The sequence below is a fragment of the Cheilinus undulatus genome, linkage group 19 (assembly GCF_018320785.1).
Source record: "Cheilinus undulatus linkage group 19, ASM1832078v1, whole genome shotgun sequence".
Taxonomy (NCBI): domain Eukaryota; kingdom Metazoa; phylum Chordata; class Actinopteri; order Labriformes; family Labridae; genus Cheilinus; species Cheilinus undulatus.
In genome coordinates, this window is record NC_054883.1 from 22,824,169 (window position 1) to 22,849,871 (window position 25,703).

Sequence of the window (25,703 nt, forward strand, 5' to 3'; positions counted from 1 at the left end):
CCATGGAACCATAAAAGGTACTTCGCTGATCTGACAAAGCTTGAACCCCCATCCCACCAATCCCCACCTGATTCTGATGCTTTGTTCTGTAATTTCAGGGTGATAACGAGTACATCAACAATAAAATATCTATATACATCCATGTGCAATCTCATAAGTAGCTGTAAGTAAAAACTCTGGGGTAAAAGCAAAAGCTAAAATACGGTTTCGGACAGGCACGAGGACTACTTCAGCTAGGCGACAGCCGTGGCACGAACAAAGCAATTTCAATGACAGCTGCTCTTTAAGAAAAGTTCTCCAACACCTGCATGTGAAACATTTCCACATTGAGGAGACATTAATTGAAGTTATTGCCTACTATATTTGATGATGCTCTCTTCGTTCCTTTCAACATGCAAAAGCTCATTCATAATTTTGGCATCACGTTCATTAAGGTTTTGTTTGAATCCTAATTATACATCTCTACTCCTCAGAAGGAGCCCTCTTTGATTTGAAGCATTAAGGTGCAATTTATTTCCATTTATTTCCTTCAAGGCTTTACTTTCTCTTTTACATAAAGTGACAATTTGAATAAAAAATACCATCACTAGTGTTATTTGTTTGTGGGAATGCACCAGTATCAGCTGATATCTGCCCTGTTGCCAAACATTGGCCATTTGCTAATACAGGTGCATCTAAAATAATTAGCATACCATGAAAGGGTTCATTTTTTTGTTGTGATTTAATTTAAACAAGTGAAACTTTCACATATTTCAGATTTATCTCATGCAAAGTGAAATATTTCAAGAATTTTGTAGTTTCAATTTTGATGATTATGGCTTACAGCTCCCGAAAATCAAAAATCCACCATTTCAAAATATTTGAATATTAAAAAAAAACAAATCAAAATAAGCATTTATAATACAAATATGTCTACATCCTTGAGAATTATGCACATTTTTGCACTCAGTACCTGGTTGGAGCTCCTTTTGCACATATTACTGCATTATTGCAAGATAGAGTAGGGGCGATCGGTCTGTGGAACTGCTGGGGCGTTTTGAAGCCCAGGTTGCTCTGATAGCTGTGTTCAGCTCATCTGTATTGTTTAGTCTGACCTTCTGTGGCTTACCCTCCTTGTGGAGGATGTCAATGATTGTCCTCTGGACAACTGTCGAGTCAGCAGACTTCTCCATGATTGTAGTTGTGTTTGCTGAACTACAGTTAGAGAATGAAGGCTCAGGAAATCTTTGCAATGGAAGTGGAATGTTGATTTTCATGAGCTGTAAACTGTAATCATCAAAAGTAAAACAAAAATGTCTTGCAATATTTCAGTTTGCATGAGATTAATCTAGAATGTATGGAAGTTTTTGTTTTGTCCTGTCAAGATGTCACCTGTTGGGCATCTGTTTTTTTTTGTCAAACTTGTGAGAAAAAGTTCCACTAAAAGGAGCATCAGCTAAATTGTTATTGACACATCGGTATCTGTCTTAAATTTCACAACTGGTGCATCTCCATTCATCTTATTTGTCTAAAAGGGACTGCCAATGGAGCTTTGGTTCCAAAACAGTTCAAATAAGGGAGTAAATCTTTAAAAAGGAAGACTAAATTAGTCAATATCTGGCAAAGGCATCTCGCTTGACTTTCACTGCAGTTTTTGTTTGTTTTAAATCAACACCAGAGGACAGAAAATCTGTCAAAGAAACCACCTTGAAACCCCCCAAAATGCACAGAGATTAACTTAGTTTTAGTAGATATGTGTTAGATCTAGCACTGCTTCTTGAACTTTGAAATAGGTGACATCTTCTGGTTAGATATATGAAAACTAGAAAGCGAACATGGAACAGCCTTTGTGGCTAAAAAGCCAGACATTAAGCAAATGATATTTGTAGCTGACATGACAAAATATAAGTAAATAATATGAGCTTTTGAGAGTAATACCATCCCAATATGAAACTAGTTTGGACATCATTTATCTAATAACACATCAGCTGTGTAGCACTGCCAAGAGAGATACACATGGCCACAACACTTTGAGTACACCTGGTTTTCACCTCAGAGTGTCATGTTATAATAACCCGACCATGCATTAAAGGCAACAGTTTGCTACATTGCTACAAGAGAAAGCAGATACGGTCACATCTTGTTCCACTGCCTTAACTCTGACAGGAAAGTTCCCAACACAATGAAAGGGATGTTCAGCTGATGCTTTCACACGACATTGCAGCGTAACCCTCATAGAAACACCTGAAATGGGACAACAGCCATGACTAGACAAAACTACCAGGATGTACAGGGTTATCTTTTAATAGCGATGACAGTTGTGCCAAGCGGTTTGTGTGCGTTTTGTGTTACTGTTGTTCTCTGAGCGGTTTTAGGCGTGAGCCTGCGGCATCTTTGTATGTTGTAGTTTCAGGTACGAAGGATAGGAGGCACGAACAAGACACACAGCGCCTTTGGGACGTTCACACTTCTTCAATCCACAATTTCACTTGCATGTTCCAACACATCTTAAATCTAAAACACAGCTCCTCCTTCCTCACTTACTTTCTCTATCCTTCTGTAATTCCTTCTCTGCTGTGCGTACAAAAACCTGTGCGTGTTTCCAAGATTCGCTGAGTGTTAACGGAAAAAAAAAAGACTGCCACTGTATTGCTTATACAGAAAGAAAAGTACAATAAATAAAGAAAAACCTGGTTTTTAAATCTTGAGGAAAGAAAACAGAAAAGAAGATCAAAACAGAACACCAAAGCTCATGTTAACGTTGTCACTCAAACACGTCATCACAAACACAAGAGAAAAGAGTTAAACAGCCTACTTGTTGTCTAGCTTTGTCATGATAGAGAGGAAGTAATGAAGCAGATGAGATGAGTTACAATGATGTTATTGAAGCAGAGTGTAAGTGGTTACTGGGAATAGACAGCCCATGAAGTCACAAGGATAAGGTGAGTCCGGGAGGGTTTCCACAATGCTCAGTCGACATATGAAGTGCTGCTATTTGGTGTGTGGGGGTGACATGATGCAGAGTCCACCACCACATTGTTGGTAAATGATTCCAGGTCAGCCAGCTTGGTGAAGATGCAACCAAAAGTTAAGAAACTTTCCCCTAATTTCCCTCCACAAAGCTCCCACCGAGGCCCAAGCTTAGTCTGTACAGTCACTTCAGCCATAGACAGAAGGGTGGGGAAGCAGGGATGATACCGGTGGTGCACAATGATAAGCTCAGAGCATGATACTAGAGTAGCAGAACTATTGGATGATTCAAACATTTGCTAAGACAGATTTAGGTTTAGAGTGTGATGGGGGCACAAAAAAAGGTCAAGATCCCTTTAAAGAGAGGCTGATGTCACCCTGGACCTCCCCCTGCTGCAAGGAGGGGGTGGAGGGAGAGCTGCTGCAGCCTGCAGACGCCAACGATTCAATGAGGGAGACACTGCGAGGGGTCGGGTGTTGGTTGTGGTGGTGATTTTGGTGTAGAGAATAGAAGGAACCGTGTGGGTGGGGACTGTCCTGGGGGGCCGGCCAGGTGACAATGTCGGCGCCGTGGTCCGTGCGAGAGCGAGCATTCTCGCGGAAGTTGAGCTTGAAAGACTCAATCTGCAGCAGACAGGGCAGAAAGAAAAATAAAAAAAGGGGCAGGGAAGAGGGGAGACCGGGAGAGGAGGGTGAGGGAGAGAGAAAAATATAGAAAAAAGGAGAATTGGGGAGGGGAGGAGGTGTTGGTGTGGGGGGGTTGAAATGAGGAGGGCAGAGGGATAGCAGAATTAGATGCCTGCAAGATAAGAAGTCAAAAGATGACGGTGTGATCAGGTGCTTTAGACCACAAATAACAAGATAAATACAGCACAGACAGATAAATAGTCTTAGTTCAGTCACAAAGACAAAGATTGGTTTCAACAACAGTAAGTACACATGTGGAAGAAGACACTCCTGATGCTGCTGATTTCTCCAATAGTCCTCCTCATTTCTTCTTTGCTATGGGGATGCATGATATTGGTACTGACAGAAATGAACATTTCTGCAGGCCACGTCTGTTAAAATGCACCATAATACTGCAGCTAACAAGTAAAGTTTATGGAGTTTTAAGAAGCACCAACAGACCTACTAAGTTTAAGTTCTTTTATTTTTTTACATCCTTATTCTTTAAACCTAAAGTGAGCTCAACAGGCAGAAATTTAAGGTCGTAGCTATGCTTAACTTAGTTTTATTTTTACCTGAGAAGAAGAAATTTTTAATACCATGGTCAATGTGAAAGCATTTACACTTTCAGTAATTCAAGCTTAGTTGCTTGCTCTGTGTAACCCACTTCAGGTTCATTATAGCTAAAAGATTTTTTAAAGACAATATTTCTTATTGTGCTATCACTTTCATATTTCTACATCTGTAAGCTAATGGTACATTTCTCCCTTTTTGGATAAACCTATTTTTATTATGAAAAAACAATGTGCACAACAATCTGTTGCTAATTAGGATTATTAATTCTTTATTGTATAAGCTTTAGAATAAAGGGGCACACTTCTGTTTTATGCACTAAGAACCTAGTGTTTGTTTGCAGGATATTTTAATGGTGTGCGTAGCTCTTTGAAAGGCAGGTAAAACTTTGTTTTATGGTTAAAATTAAATTTGCATTTCTGGATGTCTATTTGAAAAAGACTGTCATTGGGTTGATGTCTGATTGAACAGGCCAGTTTTTGTAAAAGAGACTTTGCATTCATTAACATAAAAAGTGGGGTGTAAATATTAGTTGGGTAAAATCGTCAAAAATCCAGTATCGTGCATCCCTACTTTGTTCTATTAAAATAAACCCTGAGCTAACAACAGGCCATGCCTGTTGTTACATGCACACGTATACTCACTTGTCTCTGGGATGCCTGACTCCAGAGCCTGGGGCTCTCGAAGGCCCTCACTATCACAGGGAGCCCCCTCCTTCAGCCCATTCTCATGGGCAGCAGCGCCACCTGCCTGCCCTGGCTCGGAGCCAGGGGCCGAGGTACCACTCAGGGGAGTCTCATTCCCCTCTGCTGTCTCCTGGGCCCCCTCAGCCTAGAAACACATAGCAGGGCGTGTCAATCGGTGGGATGGAACAACCTGGCTCCAAATCTCTGCATATCAGTCTTCAGAAAAAAAGACAGACTATGGATGTGTTTGTAGGTCTTTGCGTAAAATGTGTCATTGCAGAAATTGGTGGGGCAAATTTTGTTAGAAACATTTAAAGATCTGGAGCCAGACTAAAGTGGAAGAAGATGAAGCTGCAAACAAATAAATAGGCAAAAATAAGATTCAAACTCAACAAGTGCACATCATAAGAATGCAATGATAGAAAACAAATTTAAGCATAGTGTATTGCAAAAGCAGATGAAAAGTGTGTGAAAATATTTATTCTTGTGAAAGACACCTAATCTCTGAAATTGTGTGAATGCTAGTGTTCTATCGAAGACAAAACAAAACTGAGGAGACACTGAGTAGGAGTCAGATGCATTTTATTTAATTATATTCAATAATTAGTCAGGCTTTAACCCTCCCATTAAAAAGTTTTCCTTTTTTATGTTATGCTAGCTAAGGGCAGGATTGCCACGGATACAGTTTGGCATTGACAGTAGCCATTACTTCTCATTATGTGAACAGCCAGAAACGAATGCATTGGCCTAGAGCATTGGTTCCCAACTTGGGGTTTGGGACCCCCATGGGGGGTGCAAGGCTCTGCCTGCTTTAAGGTTGCCAAAATTAGATTCAGTCATACAAACCTAAAATCATGGTAAAACACGTATGAATAGTTCATGTAACCCGGTCCCTGAAAGAAAACCTTTGTGTGGAGCTAATTTATAAAGATTTGAACAATGAAAACTTTGAAATTTGATGTTAATTTTGACATCGTTATATAACCTTTTGTTCGTGTGGGTCCTGGTCAGCTCCTCTACAAGTGAGGAAAAATTGTCAATGTGTTTACAATGCTATCCACTGAAAAGCCAACCTTAAAATAAACAATATTGCAAACAAAAGTTTTTTTTTTTTTTTTTTTTTTTTTTTGAAATTATTAGGTCAAATATTGGGGTAACGATGAAAATCAGTGCAAGACACAAACATGGAGCAAAAATCAAAGGGAAAAAACAAACTGATTTCATGGAAACATTTACTGACAGGGCTGCTAAAATTATTTAATGTTCTCTATCTTCAGGCAAAAATAGTGATAGTTACTCTACCCTTAATAACCTGTAATTCCACATACATCGGCTGTGCTGTGGTCCCCAGTGAAAGGGTTTTGCTCCAAACTGGAGGCAAGCGATCTCTCACACTGGAAGTGGATTATTTTGCCTTTCTGGGGTTGATTTGCCGATCATTTCAGCATGATTCTATGATTTTATTGCTTCTGCCATGGGTGAGTAAATTAGAAAGTTAAACGGTTTATATTTTCTACAAAGGACGTGTGACTTCATGTCAAATTCTGTGGTATTCCACCTCAAAAGATAAAACTTTCCCTTACGAATGGCGCTGTAGAAGCTCTGTGACCCACTGACCACCCAATAACCTGTTGCTTGTGCTGTAGGATGAGACGTAATGATATAGTGATAATTTACAGTCAGGAGTCCATGCAATGTTTTGTTCTTTGAAAATGACTGAACACTTTGCAAGTTTTTCCGTCTGTTTGGATCGATCTGCTCTACGTGGATTTGGCAGCGGCTGGCGCTGAAATAGACCTGCTGCGTTGTCCAACGAAGTAGAGTGGAGTGGTGCCTCTGGGATGTGTTGGAGCCAGAACTGAATGTGGGCAGTGGAACGGCTCTGATTGACTAAAGAAGGAGTTCCCAAACTTGTTTGCCCCCAAAATAACAGCATCAGGGACTGGGGACCCACCAACTTCCCTGGGGGTGGTTAAAGCATACAATATTTCACAAAGCATCATGTAAAAATTTACATTCTGGGGAGTTTTTGTACATATTACTTGTGTATAAATAATGGCTAAGATATCCCCCTTTAAATAATTTAAAATCTCTCTTCTTTTTTTTTTTTGGAAAGCATCCTGCAACCTCCCTTGGGGGTCCTGACCCCCACTTTGAGAACCACTGGACTAGAGAGGGAGTAATTTGCTCTGCAGTGAGCTTTGTGGGCGGATTGTGGTGCAGCTGTTTTATGTGGAAATAAGAGGTTAGTTTAAAAAAGTCTCTCCAGCTCTGGAAAAAACAGTTATGCCACTTAAGGGAAAACAATTTAGTTAAAATATGGGGACAGTTTAACTCCATAAGAATCTCTATGTAATAATGTATTTCCTTAAAAAGCACAGTAAATATGAATGCAGAAAATACTCTGTTTTAAAGATGAACCAGAATTTTGTTAATCCATCTCTTTTGTATTTCTGCTTATCCTAAACCCACCCCAGCCAACTGTTGCAAACCACCCAGGAACATTTTGAAGGAATAAAACAATGGTGTACTCAAAGATGGTTCCTATTTCCTGTCTTTAGAGGGCTGAGTCATTTCTGAAACTGCTGGTCATGCTTGTTTTCATTAAATGTTACTCAAAGAGAGAGAATGTTTTTTTTAGCTGCAGATTATTCCACGTTTCCCGCTCCACTGAGTAATTGGGGTAGAATGATGGCATATATATTGTGCAAATAAACCACATTATGTTTGTTTGTCTAAACGAGGAAATATGTTGCTCAGTGCAACAAAGGTGGCAACAATAGAGCTTCAGGTTTTGATCATTTTAAACTTCTTCTATTCAGAGGAAACAAAAAATGCTATGTATAGATAAAAGGACATCTTTACAGTGACACAGCATGAGAAGGTGTGCAGGGAATTCATCCTACACTATCAGAATACAAAGATAATGCATGCATGGAATCCTGTCCTTCCAAAAAAAGCACTGAAAAGAAACTTTGTCTCTGTTCTTAGATGATAAGGGCAGGTTTCAAAGCTCTGCAGGTGTTCAAAAATAGACTTCAGCTATCAAAAAGTAAAGGTCTGTCTCAGTTGGGTTATTATTTTTATCAATTTTATTTATAGCCGTCCTTATGATCATGAATCTTGATTCAGCTCGAGGGTGTGGATGTCAACAGAGCGTGCAAAAACAGTGTTTGAAGATGAGAATGTGACTGAAGGATGGAGTCATGCTGTGATCATGAAACACAGATGGGCCGCCATAGGCTGAGGGGACAGGGGACATCAATTTACCTAAACTGACTTTATTTAGCCCTCTGTATTATACAAATGAACCTATCACAGAGAATAAGGAAGTTTGTGTTTTGTAGATTTTTTCTTTGTTGTAACAGTGCTTCTTGGCAATGAATCTGATACCGTTGGAAAGCCTGTTTATTTCCCTTTTAAATGATGCCACATTTGTAAGGAACATGCATTTTTGGGGTGAGCAGCAGAGCTGACTATGCGGGTTGCCCCTACGAAAACCTTGCCAAATCTTCTCTACCAATGCCAAACAGCTTATCCTGCCATTGACCCTTGACTGGTTGATTGGATGATTGAAGTCTCAGTAGCCTCAGTAGCGTGTGGAAAAACCATACACAGCCACAACAGCCTGGCACCTCCTCCTCATGCTGGTCACACACTGCTGTGGGATAGCATCCCATTTTTCAACCATCATTTGTCAAAGTCAGACAGTGTGGTTGTATTGGTCACAAACAGCCTGCCCAAGCTGATCCCACAAGTCCTCATTGGGGTTGAGGTCAGGCCATTCCATCCTCTCCACTCCATATTCTGGAGGTAGTCTCTGATAAACCTGTTTGGGCAAGTGCTGTCATCTTGAGGGATAGAGTAGAGTCTTAGACTGTGGAGGTATAGGATTGCCACTGGTTGCAGAATCTCATCTCCATATTTCTCTGTATTGAGATTGCCTCCAGTGATGAAGTTTTTCCTGTGAGGGAGATGCTGCCCCCCACACCATCACAATGCCTCTTGTCTTCTCCAGACTTTGACCCTAAGATCCAACTGTCTTCAGCAGAACCTGGATTCATTCCTGGACATTGCAATGATTTGCATAAGGTGCCAATCAGGCAGGTGACTGTCAGTGTGTGGGGGTGCCAAAAGCTCAATACAAGAGCCGATAGCAACAGCAGAAAAAGCTGTTTGGCATCAGCAGAGATGATAAGGCAAATTTTTCATGGGTGCAACACACATGCTCAGCTCTGCTACTCATCCTCATAAACGTGGCACCATTTGAAAGGGAATAAACAGACTTTCTAATGGTATAAGATTTACCGCAAAGATGCATTGTTACAACAAAGATATAATCTACCAAACAAACATTTCCTTACTTTTTGTGCCAATTTAAATTCAATATGACTCACTTCCTACATAAAATGAATCATATTTCACAAATCTTTGTACATCTCTGATCTTTCTATCATAAAGTGTTAGAGTCGAGGTTTTGTGGTGAAATATTCAATCAATCTCACTTCAGAAGGGTAAAATTACAAAAAAAGGAGCTGTCTGCCTGTGTGAGGGGTTTAAGATGCTTTTGACTGAAGCCAAACAGGCTTCAATCTTTTTAAATGTCATTTTGAGCATGACAAGCTGATAATTTTCAGCTCTTACACAAACATCTCTGACATTTTTATTTGTCAACAAGCAGACACTCAGGAAATAAAAGGACGTTAGTCAGCAGTGCTGTCCTTCAGACAACCTTTCCTCACAGCCAGACTGACAAGGCTCCAGAGTGGTTTTCTCACATACACATACTAGACTTTTTTCCTCTTTGTAAGGAAAGTGCTCCTTATCCTAGGAAAATGGTTGACTTAGTGCACATCTTCAAATGTTCATATATTTTGCACTAAATATCTGCCTATTTAATCATGACTCCTTAATGAAATAGAGCAATGATTGAAATTGAAAACAAGTTAGTTTTTCATCCTGAAAAGCCAAAGATCCAGGAGTAAAACAACAATAGTACAATTACACTATAGAAACCACAGATTTGACTTAGACTGGCCAAACTACAGTTTAAAGCCCAACTTTTGACCAGATTTGCACCCACTGTCCTGTGTTGAGGTTTGTTGCAAACAATTATTTGTCCAAAATATCTTTGAGTGTGTGATGCCAAAATGATTATTCTACTGCGCCTTACTGGACCGACGCCTTCACAACACTGAATAGTAAATATCAAACGTGTTTTATATCTATGAATCTAGTTCTGACCTCTGACCGAACACCCAGTGAGAGGGAGTAGACAGGGTTGATTTTTATGAAGCTTAGCAGGACGCGGAAGTCATACACCCAGCCATGATCAGCTGATAGCCAGCTGATCCCAATATTGCCTCCCAATTCCCACAGCCAATCACAGCTCTTTCTCTCAACATGGCGGTCAGTTTAAATATGACATCTTTCTCACTAACCTCTTCTTGCATTAATGCTGATGCACCATGCTGCTGCTGCTGGCAAAGCTTAACCTCCTCCATCCCAGCCTCCTCATTTATAGGTTAGAGCTTGTTGAACTCTCATATTCAGCTTCATGCTTCTGCGGATGAATTACTTCTGGACTAATTTAACTGTATTCAATACACATTGTCATCAGTGTATCTATCCACATGGGGGTTTCTAGCCATGCACTCCCTGGAAAGTCAACGCACTCTGCTTGACTAACCCAGGAAGCATCTTTTGAGCAGAGGCTTCTCCGCCAAGTAAAACTACTATATCCATTTTGCAATAAGTCATCAAATGTCTAACAAGAGTGTTCTTGACTGAAATGTAGTTTTATGGCTTGCAAACATAAACAAAAGTATCCTTCACTTCAGCCTGGACTTCAACCTACACTTGTTTTTGTTTTTTGCTGCAACTGTAGCACCTGCCAAGACATCATGCTGAGGATTTTGGTTATCCTCAATGTTTATTTTTCCTCTGAAGTCACATTTGATCATGCCAGTTTCTGTGAAATCTCATATGTGGGGAATCTTCACTGTCTATTATTACTGCAACACTGATATACTGGTGTATCAGCATCAGAATTAAATTGCAGAAAGGGCAACAATACTTGCTGATAAGCTGTATGCTGTTTTTGAATTTAAATTGTGCATTGCTAAAACATACTATCTTGCCATCAAGACTATCAAAACCAGGTTTTAAGTATTAGACTGCAATCACCATGGAGAAAACCATGGAACCTTGTAAAACCTGAGTTATTGCCACTGTGATTGGTTGGCTCAAAGAAGGCTTCATACACAATCCTAATCCTGTCATAAGGATGCAAAGACCACAGAGTGCCAGTGCTGACGGATTATTTAGTTGTCTTCATGTGTGATAGTCTCACCTTGATGTTTCCTCCACCAGGTGAGTGGCTCACATTATCCATGGAGCCCACTTTGGACTGAGCCTTTTCCCTGAAGTTCACTTTGTGGGACTCGATCTTCACATCGCCACCGCCTGCAGCACACAAGGACAATTAGTCTGACGATCCTCGACATGCATGTTTGGACATATACTTACACATTCAAGTTCAAAAACATTATCCTTCAGTTCTTCAAGTCAAGTTTAGAATCAAGCTAATCTTATGCTCTTATTGTGAAATTTGCTTATTTTGCTTTTGCGATCTGTGGCAATACATCTTATCCAACCCACCTGTAAAATCTTTCACTGGATTGTATTCAAAGGTATTTCCAATATAGATCACACAAATTTTTTAAGCAACATGCATTTAATAAAGCAATGGTTCCTAGCTCACCAGGTTTGTGCTTGATGTTGTCCTTGGAACCACACTTTGATGTCACCTTACTCACATCCACCTTCTTGTTGAGGATCTGCACCTGTCAAATGCCAAACAGGCCATTTTATTAACAGTGATCAAAACAGTGTACAAGGATGTTGGTTTTCTTTCCTTCTACGTCTCCAGCTGTGTCAGAAACAAATTGCACAACAAATTACCACAATCCAGACAAGCTGTGCTCACCATAAGACTTGGAGCCAAAACAATTGTGGGCACACAATAATTTTCTGGCAATTAAGTATACAGAAACCAACAAGACATACTTAGAAATTCAGAAAGAGAGTTCTGCAGTGTCATGCCCTCCTGGGCTGTTGTAGGTTAATACTACTGCAGCTAAGAGAGCCAACAGTTGACTGAAAAGTCAAAATGAAAATACTATGGGGGGCAAAAATCCCCCAACGCAATAAACACTGACTCTAAGACATGACACTAAAATTTGTGACAGACACACCTGAGGCTAAAGCCCAGCTCAGACCAAAGATTCATGGCAAGGTGAAACTTGAAATTGCATGCAACATGCAATATTCTAAGCCTGTCAGTTCATACTGCTACAAGGGAGGAGACGATGTACTATTTCCATTGCAATGGCTCTTCAGTATCCATTTCTGCTTTTCATGCTGGTCTTGAAACTTTTATTGTATGATATGGAAAAGGATAGTCTCAGCAAGTTACATGCTATTCTGCTTTGGTAAAACTGGTGGAATCTCGACCAGAGTTCACCAAAAGGCATGTGGGAGAATCTATGGTCAATTGGAAGAAAGTTCTCTAGTGTGATGAGACCAAAATGGTGCTTTTGGTCAACAGACATGATGCCAAACACTGAACATCACCACAAACACACCATCCCCACTGTGAGGGAAGGTGAGGGCAGCATCATGTTGTGAGGATGCTTCTTGGCAGCTGGCCCTGGAAGGTTGAACTACAGCTTGGGAGAAGATGTGTTTTCCAGCAAGACAATGACCTTAAACATGCAGCGAACACTACACAGAAATGGTTTAAAGACAATGAAGTGAATGCTCTGGAATGGCCAAGTCAAAGCCAAGACCTCAATCAAACAGATAATTTGTGGCTGGACTTGAAAAGGGTTGTTCACACTCAATCCCTGTGCAACCTGACAGAGCTTGAGTAGTTTTGCAAAGAAGAATGGAATAAAATTAGAGAGTCCAGATATGCAAGCCTGATTGAGACCTATCCATACAGACTCAGTGCTGTGATTGCAGCCAAAGGTGACTACTAAATACTGGCTTGAATGTTTTTTTATGTAGTTACTTGTTTTACATTACATATTCTTATTTCATTGACTCTTTGGATTTTTTTGGTCAATAAAGCCAAACTATATTGGCCATGATAGATTTATAAAACCAATAAAAGGGTAAAACATCCAAAGTGGTGAATATTTTTCAAAGGCACTATATTTTCAATATATTGCATGTCAAAAACTTGGGAAGATCGGGCCAACTTTTGCTTAATTTCTTCACATTACTGATTTAGGTGAAACCCTCACTGGCCACTGAAATGCATAGAATAACAGGCTTTTTGTGACTTGACAAACTGAATTGCAGGACACACTGTCAGTTGCCCTGATTCAAGCTGCAACGCCTCAGTTTGCACAGCTGTAACTGTGCCCTTCAGTGTTTTAAAATGTCCTAGGTGGATTGTGAATCTCTAGTCCAAACTGGGTTTAACTGGGTTTACAAGCCAATTCTCAAAAAAAAAAAAAAAGGGCCAGGAAAGGCACTTCAGAGCAAAACCGCTCCCTTTGCAGAGAAAATTTTTCTGTCTCTGAGAAGAAAATGTGGTTGATTCTAGCTAGTAAAATGATTTGACGTACATAAATTAGATCACTCTTACAAATCATATCAGAAGACCTGAAATGCTATTTTTACCTTTTGGTGGATTTATATTCCTCAAAGAACCAGACAATCCCAACTGAAACAGCCAATCAGAGGCTTATTGCTGGGCTTATTGTGCTTATGTTTTGTTTAGTAAGTTAGTGACAGGAAAGGACAAAACAGATAGGGTTTAAAGAAGCAAGGGACTGTGAAGCGGGAACCCTGGGCTTGCTAGCATGCTGTCCAATTCTTCCCCTCTACTTAAACTTTGAGCACCTGAAGAACTATCTAAATCTTTTTAATGCTGCTATTTAGAAAATACTCTTGAAGCCAAACACCCCCACTGATGCTGCCTGTAGAGCCTCAGTCATCAGACTATTTTCCATTGTTATCTTCTTCTTCCAGTCAAATTTGGTTGACTAATGGGTTGATGGATACTTGCTCTAACTATGGGCCAGGCAGTACTTACTTTCCCTCCACCAGGAACATGCTTCATATTATCCTTGGAGCCCAAGCGTGAGGTGACGTGGCTGAAGTCCACCTTTTTGGAGACTATCTGAACCTATACGGACACAGCATAGCAGCAAGAGGGGAGAGCAAGGGAAGGGAGGGAGTAAAATAAGAAGATAGGAGAAAGAAGGGAATAAGAGGGAAAAGAGGAGAAGAGGATGTGAGGAAATCAGTAGAGGAGAAGACACCATAACAGGTAGGGTTAGAAAGGATAGGAAAGGTTGGAGCAAGCTTCACCAGGGAAATATTGAACATGGCTACTGATGTTTTCTCTGTTTAAGCTGAACTTGCAGGGAAGTTGTCTGGAACAGTAAATATAACTTATGTCTCTATTTGAATGGTGACAGTGACAGACATCCTGAGGGGCAAGAAGGCTTTCAAGTGGTTCTTACACTATATGGACAAAAGTATTCAGCCACCTGACCATGACAACAACAGGGACTGTTACGACACTGTATTCAAATACATGTACTCTAATATGGAGCTGGATTCCCTTTTGAAGCTATAACAGCTTCCATCCTTCTCCACAGTGAACTTATCAAACCACGTCTTTATAGTCCTTGCACTGGGGCACAGTCATGTTGGAATAGAAAAGTGCCTTCCCCAAACTGTTGCCGCAAAATTGGAAGCATAGCATCGTCCAACATGTCTTGGTATGCTGAAGCATTAAGATTGGCCTTCACTGGAGCTAAGGGGCCTAGCCCAAACCCTGAAGACCAGCACCATACCATTATCCCTCCTGCACCAAACTGCACAGCTGGCACAAAGCAGTCAGGCAGGTAACATACTCCCGGCATCCTCCAAACCCGGACTTGCTCATCTGACTGCCAAACAGAGAAGTGTGATTGGCCACTCCACAGAACACATTTCCACTGCTTGGACTTGGTGATATGGGGCTTGCATGCAGCTGCTCGGCCATGGGAACCCATTCACGAAGCTCCCAGCACACAGTTTTAGTGTTTAGTTAATGCCAGTGGAAGTTTGGAACTCTCCAGCTATGGAATCACCATCTGCTTAGCAGTCGTTGACCCTGCTTTTTGAATTAACATGGTCTTCTGCTTCATGGCTGAGTTGCTGTTGTTCCTAAACTCTTCCACTTTTTAATAACAGCCCTTACAGCTGACTCTGGAATATCCAGCAGGGATTAAACTCGACCCATGTGAATCACAACCGTTTGCAAATGGAGACTGCATGGCCAGGTGCTTGATTTGATACACCTGTGGCAATGTGTCTGACTGAAACACTTGAATTCAATAATAAACAAGTGTGGCCAAATACTTTTGTCTGTATAGTGCATTTTCTAAGGTCAAATTCACACACTTTTAATGTGCATTTTCAAGCTTTTTTGGCACCTTCAACTCTTTATTAATATACATACATGTTTACTTTAAAATACTACCTTACTTCTTTATCATTGAAGAACAGATACTATTCTACCTGCATAAACAACCCCAGTTACATGTTACATAAAAGCAGTCTATAGGTGCTACAGACTGGATGACAAATTTAAGAACAACCCAAATGTATCAATCTGTAACATTATTGCCCTAAAATGATATCCTTTTCAAGAAATCTTTATGAAAATATGGATGGGCTGACCCACACTGGATTACCGCTTGATATTCTTCGAAAGAGAAACAGCAATTTTTTCTAACATTTTATTGATTATTTCATTCTTATTTAATGTGAACAAACTCAGTACTTCCCACAGTGTTGCCACCACTGGTGGGCCATGAGAGGTTATTTTTAATAACTAAAAAACATAGAAATAAAATAATAATAAATCATTTTCTAAATGATCATTTTATACTTAATTGCGTGTTACTACTTTAAGTCTCCGAAGTAACAAAACACAGCCAGAAGTTTTAACTTATGCTAGCTTTTAATCATTTATCTTACCTGATGTAAACAAACACTGTCATGATTAAAGTGGTACTGGATTAACTGATGATGCTCCATTATTGTGTTGTTCACATCTCGATTTTAAGAATTTATCAGTGTCTTTGGAAACATTACTGTTTCTTTAGGGGAATTTTCTAGGCATCAGTGTACTAGATCTACTCTCTAAAGATGTCTACACATCGTTAATCACTGATAATGCACTGTTTGAACAATCCATGAAATTTAAGCATTTTTAAGGATTTTAAGCACCTACACAGACCCTGAATGTTGTTTGAACCAACTGTAGGGTAAAGGACAGAAGAGGTTACTAAATGCCCTATATTAATTTTTTATAGAGCACATACATGCAGAACAACATGAAGACATTTTTTCATATTAGTGAAATCCACAGAGCTCCCATATACAGTGCATTCAGAAAGTATTCAAACCCCTTCACTTCTTCAGCTTTATTATGTTGCAGCCTGATGCACCCAGCCAAAAGCAACATGGGGAGAAGGGCGTTTGTAAGAGACCAAGAACCTGACGGTAGCTCTGACTGAGATCCTGTGTGGAGATGGGACAAAGTTCCAGAAGGACAACCATCACTGAAGCCCTTCACTGATCTGGGCTTTATGGCAGGGTGGCTATAGAGAAGCCTCTCCTCAGTGCAAAAAAACATGAAAGCCTGCTTGGAGTTTGCAAAAAAAAGCACCTGAAGGATGTTATGTCTGGAGGAAACCCAGCACCACTCACCACCTGCAAAATACCATCCCAACAGGGAAGCATGGTGGTGGCAGCATCATGCAGTTGGGGTACTTCTCAGCAGCAGGGACTGGGAGACTGGTCAGGATTGAGGGAAAGCTAGATGGGTTCTAAATACTTTCTGAGTATGCTGTAAATGTTATAAACAGAGGGATAACAGACAACATATAAAGCAAATTACAGACAGATATCACAATAATCACACACTTAACACATAAAAACAATATAAAAAAGACCTGTTAGGCAAAGTTAGTCTTTAAAGTGAGTAAAGCACACCATATGCTTCTCTTCAGAGAATGAAACAAACTCAACACTGTCACATATCTGTCTGTTACAGCTCATTGTATTCACTATTGTGAATTCCTTCCAATCCCAGACATATCGTACTCAGAAACTTGTTGTGGGAAGCATGGATCAAACTGTTGAGGAGATGCAGCTGATGCTTCTATTATACAGCTGCAACTCAAAAAGCAAGAAGATGGTAGAGAAGTTCCTTTAAAGTGATTTATTCAGCAGAGAAACTTTCAAATAGCCTACATCTAAAGTAAAAGACCAGTACTGATACTAATAGACACTGCAAGCAGGTTTCACTGTCAGATCAACCTGAAATATAACAAACATGAATCCACATCTAGTCAGTGCATCCTAACTATATATGTGTATCCTTTTTCTGTCTGAATCCATGTTAAGATTGGCAGTGAAATTGTGTTTGCCAATGCGACAGGATCCTGCAGGTGCTTTTATTACTGAAAAGCCCCTGGCTAGCCCTCGAGTGTAGCTTTGTGCTCTCAGTTTGCAATGCGGTTTATTAAAAACAAACAAAACTATGAGTGAAAAAAGGCAAAATATGCATGAACAGAAAGGAGAAATGGAGGGTAGAGTGTGTTGTGATAGTGGGGAGGACGGAGACTCACTTTGCCCTGGCTTGTGTCTTTGGAGGCGAGGCCCCTGCTCTGAGAGGCAGATGACATCTGGGGAGACAAGCCCACCCCAGGTCAACAAATAAAAAAAAAAAAAAAAAAACGAAATAAAACACAGGAAGAGGAGGTGATGCAAGAGGTGCAGAAGACCAAGATAGCAGAGGTGGGATGCACAAAAAGAAGAGAGGAAAATAAGGATGGATTTTGTTTATTGTAACTAGGGTCTAGTCAGTTTGGCCACAGTACGAGAATCCGACTGGAAAAAGTTTTAAAACAGGATCCAATCAGCGGATGACAAAATGTGTGCTTCCTCAGTACCAACATGTTATTGCACAATGTCCTCAGTTTTTGGAACAGTACTGCACTCATCAATGTCACTTCTCCTTCAGTGTCATACTGTTCATACTTAAACATCATAAAAGCTGCATGTTCAGTGCTCAAAAAAGTTTTCACCCCTTTGGATATTAAATAAGTTGGCTTTTATGACAACGAAAAAATATCCTCTTTAATGTCAGAGTGAACAGCCCGTTAACATCCCTTTTCAAGTCCAGCCACAAATTCTCTATTCGATTGAGGTCTGGGTTTTGACTCGGCCACTCAGGAACAGTCACCTTGCTGTCTTTAAACCATTTCTTTTTAGCTTTCTCTGTATGCTTCAGGTCATTGTCTTGTTGACAACCAAATCTTCTCCCAAGCTGTAGTTCTCTTGCAGACTGAATAAGACTGTCCTTCAGGAATTTGCCACATTTATTTTACCCCCTACATTTACAATCCTTTAAGGGCCGGCTGTTGAGAAGCACCCCCATAGCATGATGCTGCCACCATTGTGCTTCACAGTGGGGATGGTGTGTTTGTGGTGATGTGCAGTGTTTGGCATCTTGTCTGATGGTCAAAAAGCACCATTTTCGTCTCATCAGACCAAAAAACTTTCTTCCAATTGACCATGGAGTCTCCCACATGCCGTTTGATAAACTCTAATCCAGATTTAATCTGAGCTTTCTTCAATATTGTCTTTCTCTTATCCACTCTCCCATGAGGTTTTGACTGGTAAAGAACCTGGCCAACAGTTGTTGTATACAGAGTCTCTCCCATCTCAGCTGCTGAAACTTGTAACTCTTTCAGGAGTAGTCATAGGTGTCTTAGTGGCCTCTCTCGCCAGTCTCCTCACTTATACTGTTAAATGACCTTTTCTCTTCGTTGCCTTGAGTGCTGTTTTATTTTCATGGCGTAATGGTAGCCAGGAATTCTGATTAACCAGTAACTGGACCTTCAAGACACAGGTGTCTTTATACTACAATCACTTAAGAGACATTCACTGTATTTACGCTGACATTAAATTTCTATATTTTCTGTATTTTTTTTGTCATAAAAGCCATATTATATCGGCCATGATTGATTTACAAAATCAATCAAAGCGCATCCACATCCAAGAGGGTGAATACTTTTTTATATTATTTTTTTATGTTATGTTATTTTATATCGTTGCACCTGAACATCTAACTCACACAGGCTTTTTCGTACAATACTATATTCATACTACAGTACCGAAATTTTCTCTTTATCTGTATATTTTTATATTATCTATATATCTCATTTCTCTGTACTGCATATCTCACTCTTATTAGACTATTTTCTGCACTATCCCATATTCGATCATAACACAACAGTACAACTATTTCTAGTCTCAGTACATGTTAGTGTCGAAATGGTGTTGAAGGTGACAGAATTTTTACATGAAACAATAAAACTCAGACCCAAGTTTGAATAAACCAAAACTATCCTTAAAAGATCTGCTGCAAAGAAAAACCACTCTTAATTTGTTTTATCCTCAGACATGCTCTACAAAGGTGATGGAGCTGAGTAGAAAACGTGGAATGTTTCCAATGAACATGCAGAGGGTATGGGGGAATATGATCAAATAAAAGAGGATCTGACTGTCAAACCAGGCAAATTATACAGGCAAAGAAAGTTAAAAAGGAAAAGAATTCAAAGAATGCACTGCAGTGTAACTAGTGAGGCGAGTGTGTCAGTAATTCTGCTTTATTGCTAGTTGAGAGATAAAGGGTTTGTTGATTCTAGTTATTATTTCAGTGGAATTTGAGATGAGTTCGAATAATAAGTGAGAAGTCAGTGTCCAGAATCATGCTTTTTAAAGTCAGACACCCATGCAAAGAATCAAAGCCTCAGTCAGACATACCTTCCCTCCTCCTGGCTGGTGCTTCATGTTGTCTGTCGATCCAATCTTAGAGCGAATGTTACGGATGTCAGGAGTCGGTGCCGTGCCAGGACGAGCTGTGGTCCTCGAGGTGGAGGTGGTGGTCGTGGTGGCAGTTGTGGAGGAGGTGGCCCGGGCAGCACGTGGCACAGGGGGTTTCTTCTCTGCCGTTCCGGTGGTGGAGTTTGAAGTCACCGGCTTGGCTGCTGTGGTTCGAGTGCGAGAGGCAGCGGCGTTGGCAGTAGAGCTGCGTGCGGTGGTGGTGGTCTTGGGCTTGGTAGAGTCTGCTGAAGAGAGACAGAATCTTTTCTGAGTCTCTTCTGAAAGAGATGACAGTCAGCTCCATTTGAGGTGACTTCTTTAAAAAGGCCAACAAAAGGGAAAACGGCTGACCTGTCTGTTTTTAAAAGTTCAAAACTAGACAGTAAAGCTCTCAAAGGTAACATCATGAATATTCTGCATCTCATTTGTGTAACAACAGGAATAACCAGACATAGGCGATGAATGCCAATTCCTTTTTTTTTTCCTTGTGGTCTGATGAAATATGTCTTGGTATGCAAAGCAGTACCACTGTGCAGCATTAGCAGCCATTTAAATCTCTTCATTCACATATATTTTGCTAAATGTCAGCTTTTTCTGTGCTGAGGCATGCTGTACCATGTGTCCTGCTGTCAATCCTCCCTGAGAGCTTTTGCTATACCTCCAGCTCCTGTTAAGACGTGTTTAATTGAGGAAATCCTTGTGCCTGCCTCCATGTTTCTAAAGAGTAATTTGACTTGCAGTATGAACTCTGAGCAGATCAGACCACCAGAGGCTGTATCAGCAGGAGCTGCAAACTCTTGTCAACAGCAGGAGGACTGTAATCCACAGAGTGCTGAAGTGAAAGGTTTTTAACTCCCCAGAGCCTTTCAGCAATAAAGCCTCGCTCTCTCCCTACGAGCCGGCCCGCATTGTCATGGTGGGACTGTGTGTGTTGCAGTGTCACACTCCTGCTGACAGCTCTCCTGTTGCCATAATGTAAACTAATCTGCGGACAGGAGGGGTAAAGCTGTAGCTGTGTAGGAAGAGAGAGAGGGGAGGCAGAGCTGGGGAGAGGATTATAGAGGAGGAGAGGGAAGAAGAAAGAGGAGAGGAATATTTGCAGAGAGCAAAGGCACAGAGGGAGGGAGAGCACTGCAGTGCTGTTCAGACTATGGTAGGGAATAACGGCACCATTCGGACAGAGCTGCTACAGTGAGATTTAATGATAATATTCTTCACTTGGCTGCAGCAGTGTTTAAATTATCAGTGCAACCTAAAAGTATCCATGTGGGACTAGAACAGGGTGCTTAATTGGTGGGTCAGGAGGCAAAAGTGGGCTTCCACATTCCATCTTCCAGATAGTGAGAGATGGGGTACACATTGGTGGCCAGTAAGTCCCATTCAGTCGCACACTTAATTTAGCACCATAAACTTACCTAACAAGCAAGTCCCAACAGGAAATTTGTGGGAGGAAGCCAAAGCACCCAGAGAGAACTCACACATGCAAAGGGAGAACATGCAACTCCACCTAAAAGGCCTGTTAAATAGGAATTCAGACTAGGAACCTTCTGCTTTGAGGCAACGGCACTAACCACTCCAGAACCATGCAGTCTTGAGCTGTTTTCAGTGGGTCACAAATAAGTAACTGGGGAGAAATTGTGACAAAAAGTTTACGATGTATTGAAGTATTCAGACCCTTTACTCTCGGTCGAAGCACCTTTGGCAGCATTTACAGCCTTGAGTCTTTTTGAATATCATCAGCAAGCTTTGCTCACCTGCACTGGTGGATTTTTAGGTCTCTCCAGTGATGTTTGGTAGGGTTCAAGTCAGGGCTCTGGCTGGGCCACTCTGGAACATTCACAGAGTCATCCCTAAATCTCTCCTGTGTGCTCATTGTCATGTTGGAAGGTAAACAATTGGCCCAGTCTGAGGTCCTGAGTGCTGCAGAACAAATTTTTAAGGATATCTCTGCTCCATTCAGCTGTCCCTGAACCCTGACCAGTCTTCCAGTCCCTGCTGCTGAAAAACACCCCCACAGCATGACGCTGCCACCACCACGCTCACTGTTGGAATGGTAAAGGGTATCTTGTTTCTCACAGTCTGAGAGTCCTTCGGGGGATTTTCAGCAAATTTTAAGTGGGATTTCATGTGTTTTGCATTGAGGAGAGGTTTCCATCTAGCCACTCTGCCATTAAGCCCACATCAGAGGAGGGCTGCAATGATGGTTGTCCTGGAACTTTGCTCCATCTCCATAGGATTTCTGGAGCTTCGTCTGAGTGACGATCGGGTTCTTAGTCTCCTGTCTTACTAATGCCCTTCTCCCCTGATTGCTCAGTTTGGTCCGTCAGCCAACTCTTGGAAGAGTGCTGGTTGTGCCAAACAATTGAAGAATTATGGATGCCACTGTGTTCGTGGAACCTTCAGTGCCGCTGATTGTTTTTGTAGACTTCCCCAGATCTGTGCCTTGCAACAATCCTGTCTCTGAGCTCTGTAGGCAGTTTCCTTTGACCTCACAGCTTGTCTTTTTGCTCTGATATGCATTGTCAGCTGTGAGGACTTCTATAGAGAGGTGCATGCCTTTCCAAATCATGTCCAATCAATTTAATTTACCACAGGTGAAACATCTCAGCAAAGACCCAGAGAAATGGGAGGAACCTGAGGTAAATTTACAGTGTTTTTGCAAAGGGTCTGAATACTTGAGTCAACACTTGTGTATACCGTACTGAGTGTAGATTGATAAGAATAAATGAGGGTTTAAATGCAAATGTCTGGATGCACTGTATACTGTTTATAGGGTACATTTCACGTGTCTATGATTACTATTTGACTTCAGCAGTATGTGCTTGAATAAATAACTTCAGGCAGAAGCTGAACCAGTTTCTGTTAGTGCATTTGTCTTGTCCCTACAAGTTCTAAGAAGTGCAAAGGAGTCACACCTGTCGAAGTCCTCAGAGTGCTGGGCTTCTTCTCCTCTCCCGGTTTGCTGTCGGTCTTGGAGGCTGAATAGTAGACAGTGAGAGTGCGAAGATAAGAAACTAAGAGCATAGTTAAAAGCATGCATAAACAGTTAATTGGTATTTTGCAGCTTTAAGCTGAATTAATAGGTTAAATTTGGTCAAATACTGATTATGAAGGATGTGCGTGTGTCAAAAGTGTAAATCATGCGTGTGTGAGCACGCCTGCCCTACCCAGAGGCTTCCTGGCTGCAGTGGTAGTAGTGGTGGTGCGAGTAGCAGCAGTTGTGCGCACTGATGAGGCGGTTTTGCTGGCCGCTGTGGTGGCAGTTCCATTTTTGGTGGTGGCAGTGGAGCTTGTTGTTGCAGTGCTAGCCTTTGGCACAAGGGGGCGCTTCTCTGCTGTGGTCTAAAGAAAAACAAAAACACAGGAGATATCAGGTGAGGGGAGAAAGGACAAACAGATGAAAGAGAGAAAAACAATGTCGGCCGCAGTAAATCTGCTGGCACAAAAGTGGGTCATTATGTAACTTGTGTATGTCTTGTTCTGTCATCGGTTCATGCAAATGTTCAGTGACTTCACTGAAAAATTAAGGTCAATGTATTTCACGCATGTGTGTTACATCAAGTCCAGGCGCTGCTGCCTGATGATCACACATTTCATTCAGCAGCATATTTCCCCTACATAACCCCTCCAATGATGCTACGCTCCACATACAGCCATGCAAGCTGGCCTCGATGAACTTAGTCAGCCTGCAGCCCTGGGCACTACGAGGCTAAAAGAGGCGCTTAATTTTTTGGGCTGTGGTGTCACACTGGCTGCAGTTAAAGAGGCCACCAAACGAGGGAGATAGAAAGAGGGTGTGTCTTTTAAAACAGGAAATATTAACTGTTTATCAAAATAAGCCCATCGCATTTACAAAAATTCCCTATTGGACCAGCTCGAGCCACAGTCTGGAGATACTGATCCATAGATCTAAGCTTTAGTAGGTCTACAGAGTTGATAACCACAACATACTTTCATTGCATAAAGGGACAGATGCAATCTAGACATTTTTTATGTCTGTAGAACAGAATAAAGCTGAGTAAGAGGAGAGCTTCAAAAAACAAAGCTCCCAAGGTTGCCCTATACAGTGCTGAGAAAAAGCATTGGGTTGGCCCCAAACAAATTTTAATTTTAGACAAAGATAACCTGAGGAAATAGAAAATGCAGTTTTTAAATGATGATTTCATTGATTAGGGGAAAAAAAGCCATCCAAACCTACCTGGCCCTACGTGAAAGTCATTGCCCCACCTTGTTAAATCAACCACACCAAGTCCTGATGACTGCCAGACCTGCTAAATCCAGAAATCCCTTAAATAGAACTTATCTGACAAAGTGAAGTAGGTTTAAAGATCTCAAAAGCAACACATCATTGTGCTGTTAAATGAAATTCAAGAACTGATGGGAAACAAAGTCAATGACATCTATCAGTTTCTAAGGCTTTGGGACTCCAGTGAACCCCAGTGAGAGCTATTATCCACAAGTGGAGAAAACTTGGACGACAGTGAACCTTCCCAGGATTGGCCAGCCCACCAAAATGACTTCAAGCGCACTGCCTACTCATCCAAGAGGTCCCAAAGCAGCCCAGATGACATCTAAAGACCTGCAAGTCTCACTTGACTCAGTTAAGGTCAGTGTTCATGATTCAACAATGAGAAAGAGACTGGGCAAAAATGGCATCATGGGAGAGTTGAAGGCCAAAACCACTGTAGACCAGAAAGAACACAAAGGCTAGTCTCACATCTGACAAAAAATTTCCTGATGATCCCCAAGACTTCTGGGAAAATATTCTGTGGACTGATGAGACAAAAGTTTAACTTTTTGGAAGGTGTGTGTGCTGTTCTATCTGTAGTAAAAATAACACAGCATTTTATCAAAAGAACTTCATACCAACAGTCCAACACGGTGTTGGTAGTGTGATGATCTGGGGCTGCTTTGCTGCATCAGGACCTGGGCCATAATTGATGGAACAATGAATTCTGCTCTCTAACAGAAATCATATGATATATAGCAAATACATTCCCGACAACGGAACTGTGGCTAGTGGAAACACTGAGTGGCTAGTAGCCATTAGTCACAGTGGCTGGTGTGAAAAAAGTCAATGTCAAGCCCTACGTGTACACATTTGCGAAGACTTAAGACTTGACTTGGACTCGTGACCAAAGACTTGAGACTTCACTTGGACTTGCAAAAAAGGACTTGTGTGCATCTCTGGCATGGCCTTACACAGGCTGTTCATGCTTGAAAACCCTCCAGTGTGGCTGAATTAAAACAATTCTGCAAAGAAGAGTGGGCCAAAATTCCTCCACGGTAACGTGAAAGATTCATTGCTTAATATCGTAAACGCTTGCTTGCAGTTGTTTCCACCGAGGGTGGCAAAAAAACATTGTTAGGTTTAGGCGGCAATAACATTCCACATAGGGCCTGGTAGGTTTGGATGGCTTTTCACCCTTATTAAACGATTTAATTTAAAAACTGCATTCTGTATTTCCTCAGGTCCTCCAGCATGATGATTTCTATATCATTCAGCAAAGTTGTCAATGAGAAGTTGCTATTAGCTTTGTTGCTTTTTTACTACCATTTGTCTTTGCCATATGAAGTTAGCATATCTAGTACAGTACAGTAGTGAAGCTCTCAACCCTAGTGATTGTTGTAAGACAGACTCACAGCTCTTTGCCCTCCTTAGCTTGTCACCTGTCCTCACTGAGGAGTGTTTTAGGTCTAATAAGCACTCTACAAAGTTAATTTACGTAACAGTATACCCCCCATTATCTATAAATAGAAGGTTATGTCCTCACAAGGGAGAAAAGCAGTTAAAAGTGCCACCAGGTAACCCACAATAAATGGAGTGAATTTTCAATGGCTTTGGGTCTCGTGTAGTGAGTG

At 41.1% G+C, this 25,703-nt stretch overlaps 1 protein-coding gene across 1 annotated transcript in view; it reads right to left on the reverse strand.

Annotated features, from left to right (window-relative positions):
- Window positions 1-3,593: 3,593 nt before the first annotated feature.
- LOC121527359 (microtubule-associated protein 4) overlaps window positions 3,594-25,703 on the reverse strand; it is a 125,164-nt gene continuing 103,054 nt past the window's right edge. The window contains exons 10-18 of the mRNA XM_041814295.1: window positions 23,009-23,183; window positions 22,757-22,819; window positions 19,782-20,086; window positions 17,579-17,635; window positions 13,981-14,073; window positions 11,638-11,719; window positions 11,227-11,339; window positions 4,833-5,019; window positions 3,594-3,748 (exon numbers count right to left, since the gene is read on the reverse strand). Coding sequence (XP_041670229.1) covers window positions 3,741-3,748; window positions 4,833-5,019; window positions 11,227-11,339; window positions 11,638-11,719; window positions 13,981-14,073; window positions 17,579-17,635; window positions 19,782-20,086; window positions 22,757-22,819; window positions 23,009-23,183 — 1,083 coding nt within the window. The 3' untranslated portion in view covers window positions 3,594-3,740. The remainder of the gene's footprint in view (window positions 3,749-4,832; window positions 5,020-11,226; window positions 11,340-11,637; window positions 11,720-13,980; window positions 14,074-17,578; window positions 17,636-19,781; window positions 20,087-22,756; window positions 22,820-23,008; window positions 23,184-25,703) is intronic.